Genomic DNA, 21,559 nt, shown 5'->3' with positions numbered 1-21,559 from the left:
CCTTTGCTTTTGAAAAAATGCCTTGAGGTGGATCAGAGAATTACAAGAGAACAGCTTTTAGATAAAATAACACATCTAACGTTAACCACTAGCAACCCTAGTCCAATCCATAACAATTCATGCAACTACATTCATTTAACTGTAGTTAGTTTTTGTATTTACAATATACAGTTATCGTTCAAATATGGTACTGTAGTGAAAGAGTGAAAAGCAACAAACAATTGGTTTTGAGAGATTAAAAAGTACTTACTTTCTGTTTAATTGTGTCTTCTTTGCTTTTCAGATACCTGCTCCTGGTTAGTTCAGAAAAGGCGCCATTACACATAATTGAACATGCATAAACATTACACATACATACACTTTTTGACTTTATATCAATTAATGTTGACGTCTCTGCTTTGACTTCTTTGAAATGTTAATTTTACAGTTAAATGATAATATAAAGTCAGTTATAAGTGAGTTTTAATGAAGTTAGCGATTAGCACAAACCTAGATCCTCCGACCCAGTTCATGTTGCCCTCAGTTTAGGCGGCTGTAAAATCTCCCAACGACTCTTTTGTTACAGATAACTAAATACTGACAGCGTAAAAATGGCAATTATGTCAATGTTAAGAGCGGAAACCGATAAGATATGAGATTAATATTATCACGAAGCCAACCCCTGGAGCGTGCTTACTCTTTCCCAGAAGCTGTGACGTCTCAACCCACCTTAGCAATTAATCTTCGCATTTATTTATTTATTTATTTGTCTATTTATTTATTTTATTTTTAATTTTAAGAACGGCTTTCAGAAATAAAATACATTTTAATAAATCACCAAAAATGGAGAATGTAATTGGAAGAGAAAACGTTGCTACGAGGTTGTATATTATAGCTTTTATTATTAACAATAGTATTTACAAAACACAAATAAACAATTACAAGACAATCATATAACATAATTATAACAGTAATAAAATATAGTTTTGTTTTGAAAAACCAAAATAACTAAACAAATATTCATTTTGGCACTGAATCTTCATACTTTTGTACAGATATATTGATGGATCAGACCATTCTGTTATATTTAAATACGTCAAGCGCGGCAGCCAATCAGCTTGGAGTGGGGGCGTAACCAGCAAGGAAAACCCAAATGACGGAAACGTCTTACCTAGCGGTGCAGTTTGAGCCTTAAGGTACCATGAATTTTATGTATATATTCTCTTTTTAAGACATTGAGTGACCCTATGGATGTAATCTGGGACAAACTGAAGATTGCAAACGACTTCTTTTTGTAAACACAGGATAAAAAAATGAGCAACATCCTCCATGCAGCATCAAAAGTGAAATGGAATCAGAGCACTGCGGCGAAAAGAGCGGTGTTCCTGGCGGCCGCCGCATACGGGGCGAAAACGCTTTACCCCATCATCTGCAAACAAATAGATCAACGGAAAACAACCAAGAACAACACGCCTGCACCGGGACATGAGAATGGATTGATATCTGCTCATAAAGCTACACCAGAGACTGCCTCCGGTCTTAGTAAATCACCCGGCGTCAATGCGGAATTCTTCAAGCAGGTTCTTGAACTGGTTAAAATCGTGTTCCCGAGGTTTGTAACTAAAGAACTGGGTTTACTATGTTTACATTCACTAGCTCTAGTCTCAAGGACGTTTCTGTCTATTTATGTGGCAGGTTTGGATGGTAAAATAGTGAAAACGATCGTAGAGAAGCAGCCGCGGAGCTTCATGATCAAACTGATGAAATGGCTTCTGATCGCCATCCCGGCCACATTCGTCAACAGCGCGATCCGTTATCTGGAGTGCAAGCTCGCGCTCGCGTTCCGCACGCGTTTGGTAGATCATGCATACAAAACGTATTTCACCGATCAGACCTATTATAAGGTCAGCAACATGGACGGGAGGCTAGCGAACCCGGACCAGTCTCTAACCGAGGATGTGATGATGTTCTCGCAGTCCATTGCGCATCTGTACTCAAACCTCACCAAACCCATCCTGGACGTGATTCTGACTTCATATACTTTAATACAGACTGCGAGATCTCGGGGTGCGAACGCAACCGGACCGACTCTGTTAGCGGGTCTGGTGGTGTTCGCCACGGCGAAGGTTCTGCGCGCCTGCTCGCCGAGGTTCGGTAAGCTGGTGGCGGAGGAGGCGCACAGGAAGGGCTACTTGCGTTATGTGCACTCCAGGATCATAGCCAATGCAGAGGAGATCGCCTTCTATAGGGGGCACACGGTGAGGAAATGCATGATGCACATGTGCAGATCTAAAAATCAATATAACTTTAATAAATGCTCTCCATGGGGTCATAAGGCGAGGAAATGCATCTCTTATATATAATGTAAACCTGATTGCTCATTACATAAGAGCACTTTTGTAATAAACACAACGTGTTAGAAACGGTGTACTCGTGCATAAATATACACATATATATGTATATATATATATATACCTATATATGTTTATATCAAAATGTTACGAAAGAACTCACATTCTATAGGGGAGAAACATTTTGAGAAAGTACATCCAACAGTGTATTTTATTTAGGTTGTTTGTTGTTGACATACTTTCCTGAAACATAATATCATGGTTTTGACTTTTGAAGTCAATTTTTATGTCATAATTGTGATTTACTATATTTTTTTTCGTAAGACATGCTGGAAATTGTTCTATACAGAACCGAATGGGGATTTATTGTAATTATTTAAATTATTTGGAGATTAATTTCTGAATTTGAATTTAAATTCAAAACGAATGCAAGGAAGTAGAATTCAATTGACATTTTAAGACATTTTTAAAGGAGTAGTTCACTTTCAGAACAACAATTTACAGATAATGCACTCACCCCCTTTGCATCCAAGATGTTCATGTCTTGCTTTCTTCAGTCGTAAAGAAATTATGTTTTTTAAGGCAAACATTTCAGGATTTCTCTCCATATAATGGACTTCTATGGTGCCCCCGAGTTTGAACTTTCAAAATGCACTTTAAATGCAGCTTCAAAGGGCTCTAAACGATCCCAGCCGAGGAAGAAGGGTCTTATCTAGCAAATCGATCGGTTATTTTCTAAAAACATTTACAGTTTATATACTTTTTAATCTCTTTTTAAAAAAATAAACCAATCGTTTTGCTAGATAAGACCCTTCTTTCCAAGGCTGTGATTGTTTAGAGCCCTTTGAAGCTGCATTTTGGAAGTTCAAACTCGGGGGCACCATAGAAGTCCATTGTATGGAGAAAAATCTTGAAATGTTTTCCTCAAAAAACAAATTTCCTTACGACTGAAGAAAGAAAGACATGACCATCTTGGATGACAAGGGGGTGAGTACATTATCTGTAAATGTTTGTTCTGAAAGTGAACTACTCCTTTAACTACAAAGAGGTGTGTCAAAACAAGTTTATGTTAGTTTGACAAAACCGTTTTTTTTTTTTTTCCATGTAGTGGACTTCATTGGTGCTCAATGGATTGAAGGTTAAAATGCAGTTTCAATGCAGCTTCAAAAGACTCTAAAAGATCCCAGCTGAGGAATAAGGGTCTTATCTCGTGAAACAATTGGTCATTTTCTGAAAAAAATACAAATGTATATACTTTTGAACCCCAAATGTTTGTCTTATTCTTTACGATGCGCATGCATACTCTGTGCACTCCAGTTCAAGACAGTTAGCGTAGCTCAAAAAACTCCCATCTGATTTTCTCCTCCAAACTCAAAATCACTCTACATCGCTGCAGAAGTACCGACCCAGTGTTTACAAAGGGTCGGTACAAATGCAAAGAAGGTCAAACACCCTTTACAAAAAAAGTAAAAGAGCAAGATTTTGAAGTTCCTTGACTGGGATCATGTAGAGCTCTTTGAAGCTGCACTGAAACTGCATTTTTAACCTTCAATCCATTGAGTACCTCAAAAAACTTAATTTATTTGCGACTGAAGAAAGAAAGACATGAAATACATTGTTATTCTGAAAGTGGAGTATTCCTGTAATTCCTGATTTTCATAACTAGCCATTTACTTGTTAAGGTATGCGAACGGTCACTATATTTAAACTGTTTTGGTGTGGCAGGTGGAGATGAGGCAGCTGCAGAAGTGTTATAGTGCCCTGGCGGAGCAGATGAACCTCATTCTATCTAAACGTCTGTGGTACATCATGATCGAACAGTTCCTCATGAAGTACGTCTGGAGTGGAAGCGGTCTGGTTATGGTAGCAGTGCCCATTATCACTGCCACTGGCTTTGCTGATAACGGTATGGTGGAAGAGTAGATTGTGTAATTAACTATATATACAATCTCATTGAAATTCTGTGTTGAGCCTTACTTTTAATGATGTTCCAGTACTTCGCTTTCAGAAATATAGATCATATAAGAATAGTATTTGCCTAAAGATGTCATGTTTTATATCCATTTGTTTCTTAAAGAGCTAGCAGATGGTCAGACACAAGTGTTGGTGAGTGAAAGAACAGAGGCCTTTACAACAGCACGCAATTTACTGGCCTCAGGGGCGGATGCCATTGAAAGGATCATGTCTTCTTATAAAGAGGTAAAATATTAAACATGCTCTTCTTTGTTGACTTTTTTTACACAAAAAATTAAAACGTATAGTTCAGTTTAGAGTAGACGTTACAGTTACACCACTTGCAGCAATGCACACATTGTGGTGGCATAACAACACTGCTAACAAGTGCAGGAAAACAGATCAAATCTGTTATAAGAGAAAAAAATGTATTGTTGTGCCTTTGGATGTCAGAATCGGAATGCAAATCAGTTTTATAGAATACATCCAAGAAGTAATTTGAAGCTAAACGCAGACGTTTAAACGGAAAGACTGTGGACGATTACTCTACTTTCACAGCATACATTTGATTTAAACAACAGATCTATGTAATATTCACATATGCAGTTTGTTCACGTATTCACATATTGTATAATTCCTACAGTTACAGCATGAAATACCATTTAAACCTATAACATTTTACATAACATTTACCAATTTATATATCACAATTCTGACTTTTCTTCTTACAAATGCAAGTTTACAGCTCCTAGTTCAGACTTTATAAATCGATTTAACTCAACAATAGCAAGTTTGTCCTTTCTGAGGGAGAAAAGCCAAAAGTGTGGGATATAAGGTCATCATTCTGAGCGATGAGTTGATTTTTTTTTAATCAGAATTTTGAGATATAATCTCAGAATTGCAAGAATAAAGTCTGGATTTTGAAATATTAACCTTTATTTATTCTTTTATTCCATGGCTTCCATAGACTGCTACTTGAAAACTTTAAAAAACTTCCGTTTACTACAGACATCAGTGTCACAAGAGTCTTTTATTTAAAGTAGAAATCTTTTCTAACAATATAAGTATTTACTATATCACTTTTTAGCAATTAACACATCCTTGCTGAATAAAACTATTCATTTCTTTTAAAGAAAGAAAGAAAGAAGAAAATGACTGATCCCAAACTTTGAACGGTAGTGTATATTGTTAGAAAATATGTCAGTGTTAAATAAATGCTGTTCTTTTTAACATTTTAATCATCAAAGAATCCTGAAAAAGGTATCACAAGTTCCCAAAAAAATAACTGTTTGCAACATTAATACTAAATCAACATATTAGAATGATTTCTTAAGGATCATTTGACACTAAACACTAGAGTAATGATGCTGAGATTCAGCTTTGCATCACAGGAATAAATTATATTTTTTAAGTATATTAAAATAGAAAAACACTATTTTAAATTGCAATATTATTTCACAATATTAAATTTTTTTTCTGTATTTTTAATCAAATAAACAGCCTTCATGAGCAGTGTACATTATATATGGTATATACAGGTGCTGGTCATATAATTAGAATATCTTCAATAAGTTGATTTATTTCACTAATTCCATTCAAGAAGTGAAACTTCTTCCACACAGACTGATATATTTCAAGTGTTTATTTCTTTTAATTTGGATGATTATAACTGACAACTAATGAAAACCCCAATTCAGTATCTCAGAAAATTAGAATATTACTTAAGACCAATACAAAGAAAGGATTTTTAGAAATCTTGGCCAACTGAAAAGTATGAACATGAAAAGTATGAGCATGTACAGCACTCAATACTTAGTTGGGGCTCCTTTTGCCTGAATTACTGCAGCAATGCGGCGTGGCATGGAGTCGATCAGTCTGTGGCACTGCTCAGGTGTTATGAGAGCCCAGGTTGCTCTGATAGTGGCCTTCAGCTCTTCTGCATTGTTGGGTCTGGCATATCGCATCTTCCTCTTCACAATACCCCATAGATTTTCTATTAGGTTAAGGTCAGGCGAGTTTGCTGGCCAATTAAGAACAGGGATACCATGGTCCTTAAACCATACTGGTAGCTTTGGCACTGTGTGCAGGTGCCAAGTCCTGTTGGAAAATGAAATCTGCATCTCCATAAAGTTGGTCAGCAACAGGAAGCCTGAAGTGCTCTAAAATGTCCTGGTATACAGCTGCGTTGACCTGGTATACAGCTTCTGACGCTGTCTGTTGTTCAAGAGTGGCTTGACACAAGGAGTGCGACAGCTGAAACCCACGTCTTGCATACGTCTGTGCGTAGTGGTTCTTGAAGCACTGACTCCAGCTGCAGTCCACTCTTTGTGAATCTCCCCCACATTTTTGAATGGGTTTTGTTTCACAATTCTCTCCAGGGTGCGGTTATCCCTATTGCTTGTACACTTTTTTTCTACCACATCTTTTCCTTCCCTTCGCCTCTCTATTAATGTGCTTGGACACAGAGCTCTGTGAACAGCCAGCCTCTTTTGCAATGACCTTTTGTGTCTTGCTCTCCTTGTGCAAGGTGTCAATGGTCGTCTTTTGGACAACTGTCAAATCAGCAGTCTTCCCCATGATTGTGTAGCCTACAGAACTAGACTGAGAGACCATTTAAAGGCCTTTGCAGGTGTTTTGAGTTAATTAGCGGATTAGAGTGTGGCACCAGGTGTCTTCAATACTGAACCTTTTCACAATATTCTAATTTTCTGAGATACTGAATTGGGGTTTTCATTAGTTGTCAGCTATAATCATCAAAATTAAAAGAAATAAATTATTATTACAATATTTATTATATATATAATTTTTTTTTTTTTTTTTTTTTTTTTGCTTTTGCTTTTGCTTTTGCTTTTGTAACATTTGGTTTAATAGTATATTCCTTAATTCTATAAACAAAAGGATGGGAACTATACTATACTTCAGGGCCAGACCACCACTACAGTAACTGAAACCACAAAGGATGTGATGTCATGCAGCAGTGAAAAAAGCTGGGAATCTTAGCGTAGGCTAGTGATGACTGTTGGTATCAACTGCGACTCTGTTGACTAAGCCTGCTGGGCAACTTAATCCACCATCTGTTGAGCAGAGAGCATCAGTCAGACACGCTTCACAGATGCTGCGTGTGACCATTACAGCGTTACATGCTATAAAGCACGACAACACGCTATTTCAGACCTTTTAAATAGCATATTGTGTTCTAATTGTACTTGTCAGATGGCTCTACCTGATTTGTTAATAATTAATTAATATTTTAACATTTTCTCAAGAAATGTGAGTGGTGCTTGCTACTGTAAAGCCAGCTGCCATGTTGCCAAGTTGTTGTAAATGGTAAATGCTAGGATGTTTTGGACAGTTCTATTTCATTTTTATTTATTTTATTTATATAGTGTTATAGTATGTATTAATGCTTTTATTTAGTTATTTAATTTTATCTTTACATTTTACATTTGAATTTTAGTTTAGTAATTTAGTTTTTTAGCTTTAACGTATTTAATGTAACACTTTTTTAAAGTTACCCTAAAATACAAAGAAGTTAATTAATGCATGAATGCATTTTGATCTGGTGAAACTACAGACTTCTCTATGGTGAAGTACACTGCCATTCTGAATTTTGGGATCAGTAAGATTTTTAAAGAAGATTCTTATGCTCATCAACGCTGCGTTTGTTTGATCAAAAATGTAACAGAAATCAAAAATGTAATATTATAAAATATCATTATGATGTATATTAAAATCAAATTTATTCCTGTGATTAAAGCTGAATTTTTCAGCATTATTACTACAGTCTTTAGTGTCACATGGTCCTTCAGAAATCATTCTAATATACTGATTTGTGCTGATTAATACTTTTTTGGAGCCTGTGACACTTTTTCGGGAGTCTATGATGAATAAAAAGTACAGCATTTAATTAAAATAATAATACACTATCAGCCTTTTAAAGTTTTATTTTTATTCTTTCTTTTTTTGTAAATAAATTACTATTTTTATTCAGCAAAAATGACGAAAAGTGATGTATACTGTTAGAAAATATCTATATTTTAAAAAAAGATGTTCTTTTTTTAACTTTTCATTCATCAAAGAATGCTGAAACAAGTATCACAGCTTCCAAAAAAAAATGTTTGACAGCACAACTGTTGCCAACATTGATGATTCAATAATTCCAATAACAAATCAGCATATTAGAATGATTTCTGAAGAATCATGGGACACTTAAGACTGGAGTAATGGCTGATGAAAATTCAGCTTTGCATTAACATTATGCACCATTATTTTATGCTGTAATAACATTTCACAATATTGCTATATTTTTCTCTATTTTCTGTATTTTTGATTAAATAAATGCAGCCTTAATGAGCACAACATCAAAAACATTACTAGTCTTACTGATTCCAAACTTTTGAATGGCAGTGCATGTCAGACTACTTCAATCATTTCGTCCTCAAAAACTCGCTTGCATTTAGATCTGCTCCCATCCCGGAACCAATTCTCTGCCCTACATTTTGCGCCTGTCCAAATAACCACACTTGTGGTCTTGGCCACAAAGTGTGTGCACGCAACAGGAAGTAAGTGCACGAGACTGTCCCAGGTCTTAAAGGAGAAGTTCACTTTAACTTGTATATACTTCTTAACCTCAAATGATCGTCTTGTCCAGCTCTGCTTGTACTCCTTGTGTTCTGGTTCAAGACAGCTAGGGTATGTCGAAAAACACCCATCTCATTTTCTCCTCCAACTTCAAAAGCACCCTACATCACTACAGAAGTACCGACCCAGTGTTTACAAAGTGAACGTGCAAAGATCAAACGCCCTTTACAAAAAAAGGTAAAACAGTGATGTAGGATGATTTTGAGATTAAAAAGTATATGAATTGAATTTTTTTTTTTTTTTTTTTTAGAAAATAACAGATCATTTTGCTAGGTAGGACACATTTTCCTCAACTGGGATTGTTTATAGCCCTTTGAAACTATTTAAACTGCATTTCGGAAGTTCAAACTCGCAGGCACCTTAGAAGTCCACTATATGGAGAGAAATCCTAAAAGGTTTTCCTCAAAAAACATATATATATATTTTTTTTTACACTTGAAGAAAGAAAGATATGAACATCTTCTATGACAAGGGGGTGAGTAAATTATCTGTACATTTTTGTTCTGGAAGTGAACTTCTCCTTTAAAAAGCCAAAGCACAGCGTACAGGGCTGAGCGTATCCCATCATGCATCATGTTGTGTAAATAAATTGTGAGGCGTTTTGGTGAGATGTTGCAGAAACCATTTCCAAGTGTATGTTAAATATTCAATAATCTTCCATGATTGGTAGTAAAACCTAAATTATGCACATTTTATTGGTCCAGATTGCAGAGATATGTATTTTGTTAAACGTTTCCAACTTCTCTTATACCACAGTATAATTATGTATAATTAGTGTTATACAAATAGACTCCTGAACAGACAACAATGTAAGTGTGTCCCATCGGGTAATAAAAAGTCGTGCACACACTTGTGGTCTTCAAGTTCACACCCACTCGAACACTTAGGCCAAATACAGGAAATACGTTATCCAAAGTAGAAAAGGTCAAGTACAAAGACAGCAAATGTTGGTTTCACTCAGATGGAAGTCACAATAGTAGACTGAAGAAAATACATACAGTGTCTTTCAAAAGTATTTATACCCCTTCATTTTTTTCACATTTTGTTTTGTTGCAGCATTATGTTAAACTGCTTTAAATTATTTTTTCCCCACATCAATTTACACTCTATACACCATAATAATGACAATGACATTTTACAAATTTATTGAAAATAAAACACTGAAATAAGTACATTGCATAAGTATTCATACCCTTAACTCAGTACATAGTTGAAACACCTTTACAGCATCAAATCTTTTTGGGAATGATGTGACAAGCTCTGCACATCTGCATTTGGCAATTATCTGCCATTTTTTGCCTCACCTTTTCACCTCTCAAGCTCTGTCAGCTTGGATGGGGGCTGGCAGACATTTTCTAGAGTCCTAGTTGTTCCAATCGTCTTCCATTATGGATAATGCTTCTGTGAACCTTCAATGCAGCAGATTTTGTTCTGAACTCTTCCCTAGATCATTGCCCTAACGCAAGTCTGTCACTGAGCTCTACAGGCAGTTATCTTGACCTCAGGACTTGGTTTTTGCTCTGATATGCATTTTCAGCTGTTAGACCTTTTCTGAGAGGTGTGTGCCTTTCTAAATCATACTCATTCAAATGAATTTGCCACAGTTTAACTCCACTCGAAGTGTAGTAACATCTAGAAGCAATATGAATTTCGAGTGTCCCAGAAAAGGGTATGAATACTTATGCAACGGGATCTTCAGTTTTTTATTTCTAATAAATTTGCAAAGTTGTTACAAACCTGTTTTGTGCTTTGTCATTATGGTGTATGAGATGTAGATGGATGTAGAAAAAAAGTAATTTAAAGCAGTTTAACATAATGCTGCAACAAAACAAAATGTGAAAAAAATGAAGGAGTTTGAATACTTTTCAAGGCACTGTATCTAACCCTGTTGAAAAAACAAATGGTGGTTAAGTATGTTTTGAAACATAGCGGCTGGTTTGAGCTGGTTCTTAGTTGGTCATGAGCTGGTCCTCAGCTGGATATGAGCTAGCTCATGACTAAGTTTAAACCAGCTCAGGACCAGCTCAAACCAGCTGCCATGCTTCAAAACATACCTAACCAGCTTATGTTGTCAACTGGAAATTCTGTTACATTGTGACTTTAAGTTTAATATGAGCAATAGTAGTTTTTTTCGTATAGCAGAGCACACCAAACAAGCAAAGGAAAGCATTTCTAGATTCCCAAACTCCTTTAAAAAGGTCAGTTAACAAGTTACTCTCAGGAGAAGAATCTTTCCTGTTGACTCCATTGAGTCCCCAAAGGAAAGCACAGTTTTTTTCTTGCCGAGGCTCTCGGGATGTGGTGTGTCTGCCTAAACAAAGAAAAACACTGGCTAAACACTTCCTAACACATGCTTTGGATCAGATTAAGCATTTAGGCCAGTACTGTGCAACGGATTGATCTGTAAACTTCCTATAATGGGTTTAGCAAAGGCTGATTAGCGTTTTTAATGCTAGGATGCAGAAATTTTAGGTCATTTGTTTAAATAAGTGACCCAAATACCTGGTCACTTGCTCTGACTCTGACAAACAATAGTTGAGCAATGCTAGCTGTTGTGGTCACCTCAACCTCTAAAGGACGCACTATCACTCCAATCACCTACGTTTATTCTGTATGCTTTAGGTCACCGAGTTGGCTGGTTACACGGCACGTGTGCACAACATGTTCTTGGTATTTGACGAAGTCCAGAGGGGAATATACAAACGTTCATCAGCCATCTCGACTGCTGGGGAGATGATAAGCGAGGATGATAACCGACCTGAGATGCACATCGATGGGCCTCTGGAAATCAAAGGTCTAATGAATATAGCGTGACTCTGCTGCGTGTGCAAGGTTTAAAAGGATAATTTACCCAGAAATTAAAATTCTGTCATCTATTATTCACCTTCATGTCTACACTTGTAGGCATTTCTTTCTTCTGTGGGTTTAAAATTATGTGGGTTCATTCAGGTTTGGAGCAACATAAGCATAAATAATGGCAGAATTTTCTTTATTGGGTGAACTGTTCCTTTATTTACTCAATCATTCTTCCAATTAATAAGCAACAAGAGCTGTTTTTATGAAATGAAATAAAACTATTAGATCACATTAAGAGAAGTAGAGAGAATATTTATAAAACTTGACTGACACAGGAGGCACTTTCCTCAAATATACTTAAAAATAGGGCTATATAGGACTATTTTAACAATGTCCTTACTACCTTTCTGTACCTTAAACGTGGTAGTTGCGTTGCTGTTTATGCAGGCACAGAAAATTACAAGTTTGGAACAACATGAGAGTGAGAAATGAATGACAGAATTTAGATTTTTGGATGAACTATCCCTTTAAAAGAGAAGACAAAAATAGATGTTCATGTCTATTTTTTCTTCAGTCATAAAGAAATTATGTTTTTTAAGGAAAACATTTCAGGATTTCCCTCAATATAGTGGACTTCAATGGTGCCCCCGAGTTTGAACTTTCAAAATGCAGTTAAAATGCAGTTTCAAAAGGCTCTAAATGATCCCAGGCGGGGAAGAATGGTCTTATCTAGCGAAACGATAGTTTATTTTTTTTTTAATTGACAATTTATAGGTTATAGGAGTTTTTCAACCTACCCTGACTGTCTTGAACCAGAATACACAGGGTTGATGCAGAGCTAGACAAGCATTTGAGGTTAAAAAGTATATAATTTGTCAATTTTTGTAGAAAGTAACCAATCGTTTCGCTAGATAAGACTCTTCTTCCTCTGCTGGGATCATTTAGAGCCCTTTGAAGCTGCATTTAAACTGCATTTTGGACTTTCAAACTTGCGGGCACCATAGAAGTCCACTATATAGAGAGAAATCCTGAAATGTATCCCTCAAAAAAAAAAAAATTCTTTACGACTGAAGAAAGACATGAACATCTTGGATGACAAGGGGGGTGAGTAATTTATCTGTAATTTTTGGAATCAAACGGTAGTTTGGAATCAAATGCTAGTTTGTAGTTTTATTTTCTTTTGTTTTTATCTCTTTTTTATTCATTAACTTAATTAACAGTGGTTGAATGGTTTAACTTGATGAATAATGTCACCACTACAATAGTTAATTTTATGTTTAGATAATAGTCAAATGTATAAACATACCTAATAGGCCTCACACAATTATATTAAATAATTAAATAAAATAATACACATTGGGATACTAAAATGAATGTGCTATAACTTTCTAATGAGAGATATTTATTTCTCAATTTATATTCTAAAACTCTGTCTGATTGTATACATTTGTCCACTCTTTCTACAGGCAAAGTGATTGATGTGGATAACGGTATAGTTGGTGAAAATGTGCCTATAATCACTCCTAATGGAGATGTGGTTGTGTCCTCCTTGAACTTCAAGGTGAGTTAAACAAGAATAAATTTGTAACTTTTAATTCTACACATTTGGGCACAAATACGCTATTTGTTGTACATGTACAGTGATACTGTAGATATATTTCTGGTGTTATCAGTCAAGAGCATAGTTTTATATTTACACATGCGACTCAGTAACATGAAGTGTCCCAAACAAGTCAAGACAAGGTTATGAAGGGAATGTTGTTTGGAATCTGCAAAGCAGAGTTTAGTGGTTTATGGTTGCCAAGCTATGTGACAATATTTATAGAATTAAACTGTTTTGCTATTTTGATTCTCTTATTAATAAAAAAAAAATGAAAAATCATAGATTTTAGTTTCCATTCATCAGGTCTAAATAAACAGACAAATAATCAAGTAATTGTAAAGTGCTGCTACACTTTTTAAATTGTAGGGCTTGAGCTCCAACTAAAGTTATGTCTTTGGGGTTTCATTCAAAGTTACATTCAGCACCTTTCACTTAACTTTATGAACTGTTCTCAGCTTCCTGTAACTGGATATTGTTTGCAGGTAGAGGAAGGGATGCATTTGCTGATCACAGGGCCAAATGGATGCGGGAAAAGTTCTCTGTTCCGGATCCTAAGTGGCCTGTGGCCCGTGTATGGCGGACTTCTGTACAAACCCTCACCTGAGCACATGTTTTACATCCCACAGAGGTACAGACACCCTTGAGATCACCGATGGGATCTCGCACACACACACACCTGTACAGAATTAGCAGTACTGCAAACTGACATTTACATTTTACATTTAAGAGATTTAATGATTTTGTTTTACGTTTTACACTGCTCATAATTTACCACAGTTAAAGTGCCTTGCGAAATTATTCATATTATTAATATTATTAATTAATTAGTATTCATAAATTACTTTTTTTCCCACATCAATCTACACTCCCTACTCCAAAATGGCAAAGCAAAAAATAGGTTTTTAACATTTGTACAAATTTCTTAAAAATAAAAAACTGAAAAAGTCCTGTTGCATAAGTATGCATACCCTTTTCTGGGACACTCGAAATTTAGCTCAGGAGCATTCATATTGCTTCTAGATGTTACTACACTTCGAGTGGAGTTAAACTGTGGCAAATTCATTTGAATGAGTATGATTTAGAAAGGCACACACCTCTCAGAAAAGGTCTAACAGCTGAAAATGCCTATCAAAGCAAAAACCAAGTCCTGAGTTTAAGATAACTGCCTGTAGAGCTCAGTGACAGACTTGCGTTAAGGCAATGATCTAGGGAAGAGTTCAGAACAAAATCTGCTGCATTGAAGGTTCACAGAAGCATGTAGCCTTCATTCTCCATAATGGAAGACGATTGGAACAACTAGGACTCTAGAAAATATCTGCCAGCCCCCATCCAAGCTGACAGAGCTTGAGAGGTGAAAAGGTGAGGCAAAGAATGGCAGATAATTGCCAAATGCAGATGTGCAAAGTTTGTCACATCATACCCAAAAAGACTTGAGGCTGTAAAGGAGCTTCAACTATGTACTGAGTTAAGGGTATGAATACTTATGCAATGTACTTATTTCAGTGTTTTATTTTTAATAAATTTGTAAAATTTGCAAATATGTATGGAGTGTAAATTGATGTGGGGAAAAACTAATTTAAAGCAGTTTAACATAATGCTGCAACAAAACAAAATGTGAAAAAAAATTAAAAAGCAGGGTTTACAGTGATGATAACTCAGGGTTAAGGGTATCTAAAAAGCCTGCTGTACAAGCACTGTTAGAAATGTAGAGAACTTTTTCGCCATCTGCTGCTAGGGATTCTTTTCGTACCCAAGGATAGTTGAATCAAAAGTTTACATACACTTTATTTCTTAATACCCTATTGTTACCCGATTGATCCACAGCTGTGTCTTTTTGGTTCTTCACGAGTCTCTGGTTTGTCCTGAAGAAAAATCTGCCCTCTGTTCTTCAGAAAAATCCTTCAGGACCCACAAATTCTTTGTTTCTTCAACATTTTTGTGCATTTAAACCCTTTCAACTATGACTGTATGGTTTTGAGATCCATCTTTTCACACTGAGTACAACTAAGGGACTCAGAAAGTATAAATGCTTACTTTTGCTCCAGAAGGAAACACAATGCATCAAGAACAATGCATAAACTTTTTAAATTGTAAGATCAGGGTAAATTTAACTTATTTTGTCTTCTGGGAAACATGTAAGTATCTTCTGTAGCTTCTGAAGGGCAGTAATAAATGAAAAAAATAAATATATTTAGGCAAAACAAGAAAAATATACTCCTTCGTTCTGTTCAAAAGTTTACATATCTGGCTCTTGATGCATTGTTTTTTCTTCTGGAGCATCAGTGAGCGTTTGAACCTTCTGTAATATCTGCGTATGAGTCCCTCTGTTGTCCTCAGTGTGAAAAGATGGATCTCAAAATTATACAGACATTGCTGGAAAGGGTTCAAATACACAAAAATGCTGAAAAAACTGAGTTTAACAGTTTAGGACAAACCAGGGACTCACACACACAAAAAAAAAACAGCATTAAGAATCATTTTTATAAATTCAACTAATATTTTCTCTTGTGGACTGTATGTAAACATTTTATGTGAAATATCTCATTCAGGTCAGTTGCCTTGGGATTGGGATTGCCTTCTCTGTAAAGGAAACTGTATATGTGATTTTGCTTTTGATTTTGGCCAGACCAAGGTACCTTATTAGGCAGATCATTTTTGCTTTCTTTGTAGCAGTCTTTGTGTCAACGGTAGACCTATGAGGCATTGAATTGCATTTAGGTAGATGGCTCACTAAATTTCGGAACAGCTACTGTTCTCCATCTCTGTTCCATATTGCAGACGTTGCACCTCCAGGATTTGACTGCTGTAACCAGAGTCAGACACAGCGTAACTAAAGCTCTGTGAACTGCTGAGCTATAGAAACCAGAGTACTCAGTAGTGAAATATTTACCGATTCCTGCAGGTGCAAGCGCAGCCAGACCCAGGAAGGCTATTAATATTTTATACACAGGCCGAGGGTAGAGTAATACAGAGTTGCGCTTATGTGCCCATCTATCTATCTACCTACCTACCTACCTCAACTTCACCTGACATAATATCGATAAATAACAGTAAACATTTTTTATTCATTTCTCCAGACCGTACATGTCCATTGGAACGTTACGGGACCAGGTCATCTACCCCGACTCTCTGGATGACATGCATGATAAGGGCTACAGAGACAAGGACCTGGAAGTTATTCTGGACATTGTTAATCTAAACCACATAGTTACCCGGGAAGGAGGTTTGTACACATAATTGCCACCTAGCGTGATTTCAGTGTTTCATTATTGTTTCAATCTCTTTTTGATCCTTGAAAGAATTCTCGTGTGCTGTATAATAGGATCCTGTTTTTTTAGGCAGCTTTCTACCAGGAAAAAAATCATTTTCGTCATTTATTTTGAAAGGTCAATAAAAAGATATTCTACTCATATAGAAAGCATTTTGAAGGTAGTTCACTACTATGTCTGTTTGCAGGATGGGATGCTGAGATGGACTGGAAAGATGTTCTTTCTGGAGGCGAGAAGCAGCGGATGGGCATGGCACGCATGTTTTACCACAAGTAAGATGTCATTGCACATATGTGACCCTGGACCACAAAACCAGTCACAAGGGTAATTTCTTTGACAGATTTATTTGTTAGCATAGGACAAAATATGGTACAATTATTTGAAAATCTGGAATCCGAGGGTGCAAAAAAATCTAAATATTGAGAAAATTGCCTTTAAAGTTGTCTAAATTAAGTTTTTAGCAAAGCATATTTCTAAATCACAAAAGTTTTAATGTATTTATGGTATTTATGGAAATTTTCAAAATATCTTCATGGAACGTGATCTTTACTTAATATCCTAAAGATTTTTGGGATTAAAGGAAAAGCAAGACATTTTGACCCATACAATGTATTGTTGGCTATTGCTACAAGTATACCCGTGCTACTTAAGACTGGTTTTGTGGTCCACAGTCACATAATATTTTAATGTTGATTTTAAATAATAATAACAATTTTTTTTTTTTTTAAAGGCCTAAGTATGCTCTCCTGGATGAGTGCACCAGTGCTGTCAGCATTGATGTAGAGGGTAAAATATTCCAGGCTGCAAAGGATGCTGGTATCTCCTTGCTGTCTATCACCCATAGACCCTCTCTATGGTAAGAAACATAAAACTTTAAATCTTATGAAACTAAACTAAAATAAACATTCAAATTAGGTAGACCTGGAAATGTGGGACATTGCAAAAAGTGTCTTTTGTCAATATAATACAACAATGCTTAAAGGGAACCCTGGGTATTAAGCGTTGTAGGGCTTGATATAACATAAACAATGTCTCTTAGTGAAATATCTAGTAGAAATCCCATGAAAGATTTATGTTATTTAACATATTTTGGACTATGCTGCCATTCAAAGGCAACATGCAGTAACTACGCCAACACTGAAACTGAGAAAAATGCCTTTAAATTATTTATACCAGCTTGTCAAACATGTTGACACTCTCGTTTCTCTGAAATAGGACAAAATTGAACCAGGAGACTTTGTCACAAGACAAAATAGTTGTCACAAAGTCAATTTTAAGCCTTAATTCAATTTTGACCAAATGTTAGTTACTGCGCTTTGCCTTTGGAGGGCAGTATGGGGGGGGCCATTATTTCAATCATGTATAATAGTTTCACTCTGTGAGCTACTGACGCCACCTGTTGCGATTATTTACCACAACACAACTCGGAATACACAACTCTGAAAATAAAATACTGATTGGATGACCACATTGTGTGGCTTTTCGTCGTAATTTTCAATCGAAGGGCAACAAGAGAAGCAATGTAAGGAGATGAGAAGAGGAGAAAACAATAGGAAGATGCCTGTGGATGAATACAAACTTTCTAAAGACCTGCGTCTTTGTTCTCACCACTTTAGCCCGGATGCCTTTGAGGCTTTTAGTAGACCACAGCTACTGAAATAGCTTACAAACAGCAGATAAAAGAAATGCTAGATGCCATCTTGGCAGGATATAAACATGCTGACGCTTGTCGGTTTCTCAGCATGGATTTCACTTCACACCTGGAAGCGTTTAGACTCACTGTGGGGAAAATCGATGGTATGGCCTACACTCCATCCATCGCCACCTGTAAGCTCTTTCAGAAGCTGTGGTCATCGGATCAGTTTGTTATTTTTTGAGTTGTGTTGCAGTAAAAATATCAACAGGTAACGCCAGTAGCTCACAGAGTGCAACCATTTGACGTCATCGAAATAATGGCGCCCCCCATAGTCCAAAATATGGAAGTGACACGTTATATTAAGCTATACAAATCTTAATACCCAGAGTTAAATATGTTATTTTTTAAGTTTTGTTTTGTTTTATTTTTTAGTGTACTAAACAAATACAGCGAATACTACTAGTATTTATTTATACGAATGTAAATACTTATTGAAAAAAGATTCATTTGCAAAGAATTGTGTTTACATCATGGTCCTTAAAGAAATATTTTACAAGTTACTATGGCAAAAATGTCTATGGAATGCATTGTACGTACGTGAACTATATATTGGATTTCATCAAATGATGTAACTTCATACTCTTCTTACCCATCCGCAGGAAATACCACACACACCTGCTGCAGTTTGACGGGGAGGGCGGCTGGCGGTTCGAGCAGCTGGATACAGCCACAAGGCTCTCACTGACAGAGGAAAAACAACGCTTGGAGTCTCAGCTCGCAGGCATTCCTAAGATGCAGCTCAGACTGAATGAACTGTGTAAGATCCTGGGCGAAGATTCGGTTTTAAAGACGGTTGAGAACAAGGATGAGGACTGAAAGAAATCTGGAGATGCTTGATGTTCAGGAAAACTCGTGTTTTGGTACTTTTTAATATTTTAGCAATGATCTTAACATTTGATGCAGATACATGACAATTCGAAACTGAAATTGACATTTAATAGAAATTGTAGAAACGGTTCCCTTTTGTTTAGTTATTTTTTTGTATGTTTGTTTTACTTTGCTTTTTGTTTTACTAAATTTTATTAAGATTTTTTGTTTGTTGTTTTTGTTCTTTTGTTTTGCTTTTATTTGGTTTTATTGTTTTACTTATTTTACATTTTGTTCTTATTTTGGTTATATGTTTTCTACAGTGATGCATTGCTGCAACACAAATAGTTTTATTTCACTCAGCTATGCCGTAATAACAAGATCTTTTCTCGTAAAAGCGAGATATGTCGTTAAAGCAACAAATTTATCTCATTACAAAGTCATAACTATCTCATTAAAACAACAAATCTTTTCTCGTTAAAAGTGTCTTTTCTCATAATAAGGATGTCGTTTTAACGACATGTCTCATTTTAACGAGAAAACATCTTATTACGAGAAAAGATGTTGTTTTAACAAGAAAACATTTTGTTATTACGAGATAATTATAATTATTTATAATTTTTTAAATTATAATTATGTCGTTTTAATGACATAACATTTCGTTATTATTTTCGTTTTAACAAAATTATGTTGTTTACAATATAATTGGGTTGTTTTAACAAGAAAACATCTTGTTTTTACGAGAAATTATGTCATTTTGATGAGAGACATCTTGTTATTACGAGAAAAGATGTTTGTTTTAATTATATAATTCTGTCGTTTTCACAAGAAAACATCTTTTTTTGAGAAAAGATGTTATTTTAATGAGAAAACATCTCATTATTACGAGAAAACGTAACTATGAGAAAAAAAGATGTAATTTTAACGAGAAAACATATCGTTATGTTGTTTTAACAACATATCTCGTTTTTTTAGGAAAATATGTTGTTTTAACGAAAAAAAATCATTATTACAAGAAAAGATGCTGTTTTAATGAGATAATTATGTCGTTTTAACAACATAACATTTTTTTTCAAGAAAAGGTGTCATTTAACGAGAAAACATCGCATTATTACGAGAAAATATCTCGTTATTACGAGAAAAGATGTTGTTTTAATTATATAATTATGTCATTTTAACAAGAAAACATCTCGTTATTATTGGAAACGTTGTTTTAACATTAGAATTTCTCATTTTAATGACATAACATCTCATTATTACGAGAAAATATGTAATTTTAATGAGATAATTGTCATTTTAACAAAATAATTAAATTGTTGTTAACGATATAATTATGTCGTTTTAACAACGAGAAAAGATGTTGTTTTAAGGAGATAATTATGCAGTTTTAACGGCATATCGTTTTTTTTCAAGAAAAAAATGTTTTAACGAAAAACATCTCATTATTTCAAGAAAAGATGCCGTTTAAAACAAGATAATTTTGTCGCTTTAATGACATAACATCTTGTTTTTCCGAGAAAAGGTGTGATTTAAAAAGAAAAAATTGTGTTATTACGAGAAAAGATGACGTTTTAACGAGAAAACATCTCATTATTGCAAGAAAAGGTGTTGTTTATCTAAATAATTATGTCGCTTTAATGACATAACATCATGACAGAACATGAGAAAAGATGTCGTTTTAACGAGAAAATACCTCGTCATCATGAGAAAAGATGACGTTTTAACGAGAAAACATCTCGTAATCATGAGAAAAGATGTCGTTTTAACGAGAAAATATCTCGTTATCATGAGAAAAGTTGTTTTAAGAAAATATCTCATGAGAAAAGATGTCGTTTTAACGAGAAATTATCTCGTCATCATGAGAAAAGATGTCGTTTTAACGAGAAAATATCTCGTCATCATGAGAAAAGATGTCGTTTTAACGAGAAAATATCTCGTTATCATGAGAAAAGATGTCGTTTTAACTAGAAAATATCTCGTCATCATGAGAAAAGATGTCGTTTTAACGAGAAAATATCTCGTCATCATGAGAAAAGATGTCGTTTTAACGAGAAAATATCTCGTCATCATGAGAAAAGATGTCGTTTTAACGAGAAAATATCTCGTCATCATGAGAAAAGATGACGTTTTAACGAGAAAATATCTCGTCATCATGAGAAAAGATGACGTTTTAACGAGAAAATATCTCGTCATCATGAGAAAAGATGTCGTTTTAACGAGAAAATATCTCGTCATCATGAGAAAAGATGTCGTTTTAACGAGAAAATATCTCGTCATCATGAGAAAAGATGACGTTTTAACGAGAAAATATCTCGTCATCATGAGAAAAGATGACGTTTTAACGAGAAAATATCTCGTCATCATGAGAAAAGATGTTGTTTTAACGAGAAAATATCTCGTCATCATGAGAGAAGATGTCGTTTTAACGAGAAAATATCTCGTTATCATGAGAAAAGATGACGTT

General features: G+C 35.2%; 1 protein-coding gene across 1 annotated transcript; it reads left to right on the top strand.

The window, feature by feature from the left end:
* Positions 1-1,198: 1,198 nt before the first annotated feature.
* On the top strand, positions 1,199-19,523 carry abcd2 (ATP-binding cassette, sub-family D (ALD), member 2). Its single transcript, XM_073838957.1, has 10 exons — positions 1,199-2,237; positions 4,056-4,236; positions 4,408-4,529; positions 11,547-11,718; positions 13,187-13,281; positions 13,806-13,951; positions 16,401-16,546; positions 16,780-16,864; positions 17,323-17,448; positions 18,888-19,523. The coding sequence occupies exons 1-10, from the start codon at positions 1,293-1,295 to the stop codon at positions 19,102-19,104; spliced, it is 2,235 nt and encodes a 744-aa protein (XP_073695058.1). The 5' UTR covers positions 1,199-1,292; the 3' UTR covers positions 19,105-19,523.
* The last annotated feature ends 2,036 nt before the right edge of the window (positions 19,524-21,559 follow it).

This window comes from Garra rufa, chromosome 4 (genome assembly GCF_049309525.1).
Source record: "Garra rufa chromosome 4, GarRuf1.0, whole genome shotgun sequence".
Classification (NCBI taxonomy): Eukaryota; Metazoa; Chordata; class Actinopteri; order Cypriniformes; family Cyprinidae; genus Garra; species Garra rufa.
Note: the sequence above shows the minus strand (reverse complement) of the source record. Positions and strands in the feature narration are given on the sequence as shown.

Coding starts and splice junctions, on each gene's coding strand:
- abcd2 (XM_073838957.1), top strand. CDS start 1,293: ATGAGCAACATCCTCCATGCAGCATCAAAAGTGAAATGGAATCAGAGC. Junction 4,530..11,546: donor TCATGTCTTCTTATAAAGAG/GTAAAATATTAA, acceptor TGTATGCTTTAG/GTCACCGAGTTGGCTGGTTA. Junction 17,449..18,887: donor ACCCATAGACCCTCTCTATG/GTAAGAAACATA, acceptor ACCCATCCGCAG/GAAATACCACACACACCTGC.